This window comes from Haplochromis burtoni, unplaced genomic scaffold (genome assembly GCF_018398535.1).
Source record: "Haplochromis burtoni strain Fernald_Lab_line unplaced genomic scaffold, NCSU_Asbu1 Contig_372, whole genome shotgun sequence".
NCBI classification, from domain to species: domain Eukaryota; kingdom Metazoa; phylum Chordata; class Actinopteri; order Cichliformes; family Cichlidae; genus Haplochromis; species Haplochromis burtoni.
In genome coordinates, this window is record NW_024582733.1 from 76,049 (window position 1) to 79,471 (window position 3,423).

At 38.2% G+C, this 3,423-nt stretch overlaps 1 protein-coding gene across 1 annotated transcript in view; it reads left to right on the forward strand.

Annotated features, from left to right (window-relative positions):
- The window catches only part of LOC102290980 (high affinity cGMP-specific 3',5'-cyclic phosphodiesterase 9A), a 24,407-nt gene that overhangs the window by 9,453 nt on the left and 11,531 nt on the right, over positions 1-3,423 (forward strand). The window contains exons 3-7 of the mRNA XM_042228976.1: positions 318-402; positions 1,490-1,544; positions 1,944-2,018; positions 2,688-2,774; positions 2,924-3,028. Coding sequence (XP_042084910.1) covers positions 318-402; positions 1,490-1,544; positions 1,944-2,018; positions 2,688-2,774; positions 2,924-3,028 — 407 coding nt within the window. The remainder of the gene's footprint in view (positions 1-317; positions 403-1,489; positions 1,545-1,943; positions 2,019-2,687; positions 2,775-2,923; positions 3,029-3,423) is intronic.

Below are 3,423 nucleotides of genomic sequence, written 5' to 3' on the forward strand. Positions count from 1 at the left end.
GTGTTACTGGAGGCCAAGGTAATGCCATCCAGAGTAAGAATCTGCTTAGATACCATATTTCTAAGCTTTTCAGGGCCGAGTACAATAACCTCAGTTTGTTATAAAGAGAGCGATACAGTTATTTCAGAAATGCTCTTCCTTTGCTCGTGCTCCCTCATATATGAATAAAGGTCAGTGTAAACTATAGCATAGACTGAGCATGTTGCTGCAATCCTTCATAGCAAAAATGGTCACTGAAGTTAAGTGTTGTACACAATACCTTGCAAATGCTAACTTTACAGGTCTGGCATGGTTTTAACGAATAACTCTGTCTGCAGTCGAGGGGATGAAGGTGATGGAGATTGAGAAGTGTCGCAATGACATCAAGAAGCTCCGTGAGGAGATCGCATCCAGAAACAACAGGTAACAGCAACACAATGAATTCTCTGCTCCTTTGAGATGACACATTAGTATTAGTGTGCTAAGCCCAGTGATGGTGATAGTTAATGCACTATTGGAACAATTAAAAACAATTAATCAGTCATTATAAAATCAGTCAACTACTATTTGTAATTTGTTTGGCTAATTTAACCTTAATAGTAGTACATGTAGCAGCAACAGTTCTTCTTTTAGCTGCTTTCTTCAGAGGTCAACACAGTGGATCATTTTCCTTCTCCCTACCCGATCCCTGGCATCCTCCATGGTCACACCAATCATCTGCATGTCCTCCTTCAGGACAAACCATCCAAACTTGCCTCTTTTGCTTAATATCCAATTTGCTCAACCTGAGCTTGTCATAGTCGGCTGTGTGGCAGGCAGGAGTGGTGGACCCAAAATGCAGGATTCTTAGGAAACGAGGTTTCAACTGAAAATGCAGCTTTATTGTTGGAACAAAACATCAAGATAAAAAAAACTCACAAAAGCAAACACAACTCTAAACTGAGATGCAGGAGGACTGGAAATCATGAACACACAGCAAGTGAAGGTGAACAGACATCAACAACGCAACGCTGACACAAAGACACACTGGGCTTAAATACACTGAGGGAGTCATCAAGGAATTAGAGACAGAAGGGGGACACAGCTGGGAGAAATAAGACCTAACGAGACAGGGAGAGCAAAGCCGGAACACTGACATCAGACAGGAACAAGAACCTTCAAAGTAAAACAGGAAACAAAACACACTTTACTAAGACACGGACTAAACAGAGAGAGACAGACTTGACACTGTCCAAAGCCTACTAAATAATACTCATAATCAAAACAGTATCACTGATAAATCAAATCATAATCTAGAAAAACACCAAAGCATGAAAAACAGAAAGCTGGGTCAACATGACCCAGAACCGTGACAGAGCTGTCCCTCTGACTTAATGTCATGGAGCAGCAACACTAACAGAAATAATTAGGAGTTCATGTAAATGATGAAGGTTATGCTAATAAAATGGTCTTTTGTATTATGATTAATATTACAGACATAAACTGTTGTGATGTTTTTTTTCCTTTTCAGTAATTTTTTGGATGACAACAAGAAGCGGAGTCCTTGCATCCCCTCTGAACCCAAAGTAAGGCTTTTACTCCATTTTATGTCCGTCACACCTCCACAGTGCTCAAATCACAAATCCACAAATGGAGATGAAATTTGTCAAGACAAAATTGAATGTGTCTAATTTTCAGAGATTGGCCACCTTTATTAACACTGATCAGGATAGAGTCGCTGTCTCTTAGTTTGAATGTGTAAAGAGTACAATGAGTGTGGATCGTATTTATGATCCATGCTTACTTACTATGCACCCCAAGCCAGATAGATGTAAACAGGGTTAACTGCAAATCAGCTGCCTGCAGTGCATGCTGTCACAGCAGACCTGTGGAGGCAGTGAACCCACATCACCCACAATATGTGTCTCTCCTCTCTTCTTCTCTTTGTGACTTTGTGTCCTGTTGTCCTTTGTGTGTGTGTCAAGTGCCATCTGTCTAAGGAGACAATGGAAGCTCTTAGATTGCCTACATTTGATGCTTGGCAGTGGGAGCCCAATGAGGTGAGATTAATACATTGATTCTTTTATTTATCAAGGACGGGTGATTAGCCAGTGAATGTGATTTTAACAGTTTTCTGACTGTTAACTAGTTAGCACTTGTTTTTGAGTCATGGCTTAAAGTTAGAAAGTAGACGGACATTATCACTTAAAGAGAAGTCCACAGAGTTATCACCACCTGACTAGAACTGTGCCTTACTCGGGATGAGCAGTTTAATAAATCTTTCTTGTTCCCATTTTGATTGTGATGTTCCCTATGTTTCCAACAATGTAACCTGCTTTACAGAAGTTTAGTCAGTTATGCTAGGACAGTAAACATCCCTGGATCAGGTCCAAAGCAGAAGATTTTATGGTAAAACTTGAGATCAAAATTCTTTCCTATGCCTGAAAACATAATAATAATAATAATAATAATAATAATAATAATAATAATAATAATAATAATAATAATAATAATAATAATAATAATAATAATGTATCCAAAACATAAACAAATGCACTTCATTTAAAAAAATAATAATAATATAAATGACTATATAATTATACATAATTATATATTTATACTTAGTTTTACGTTAAAATTGTTAAAGGACAGTAACATCTGTTGAATTTTAAGAATAAGCCAAAAATAACATCCTATACTCTGTACTAACAAACTCCTTTGCTGTCCAGATGCTGAGCTGTCTGGAACATATGTACCATGACCTGGGCTTGGTCAGAGACTTTAATATAAATCCCATCACACTGAAAAGATGGCTGGTGAGACCTTGACCCCGTACAGTTGGCTCTACCTTGTTTCTATAAAATAAACCTTACCTGAACAGAAAATAAAGAAATAATTTCCAAAAGCTAATATTTATGTTTAGGGAATTTCTGTGATGAAACTGCTGCTTTCTCTCTCACTGTAGCTGTGTATCCATGACAACTACAGGAATAACCCCTACCACAACTTCCGCCACTGTTTCTGTGTCACCCAGATGATGTACAGCATGATCTGCCTCTGCAGCCTTCAGGTAATGTGATTCTCAGAGACTTTACAACGAGTTTTCTTCCGCTGTACCCGTCATGGCCCTTGGGTCGTTGACCCAGGATTTAGAGTTTGGGGATATTTAGGGGTTCTCTGATTTTGTTTATATTTGTTTTATAGCTTTGTATTCTGAAATCTCGACATGTTGTCTTTTTGTTATGGTATTATGGTTATATTGCAGCTATCTAATTCAGTTAAGTTCAGTTACATTTTATTTTTATAGCGCCAAATCGCAGCAACAGTTGCCCCAACAATCATATGAGCCCCTATGTTCAAGTTCAAGTTCAAGGTTCTTTATTTGTCACATGCATAGTTATACAAGTATAACACACAGTGAAATGTAGCCTGACACGCTCCTCGACATGTGCAAAAAAATTGGGG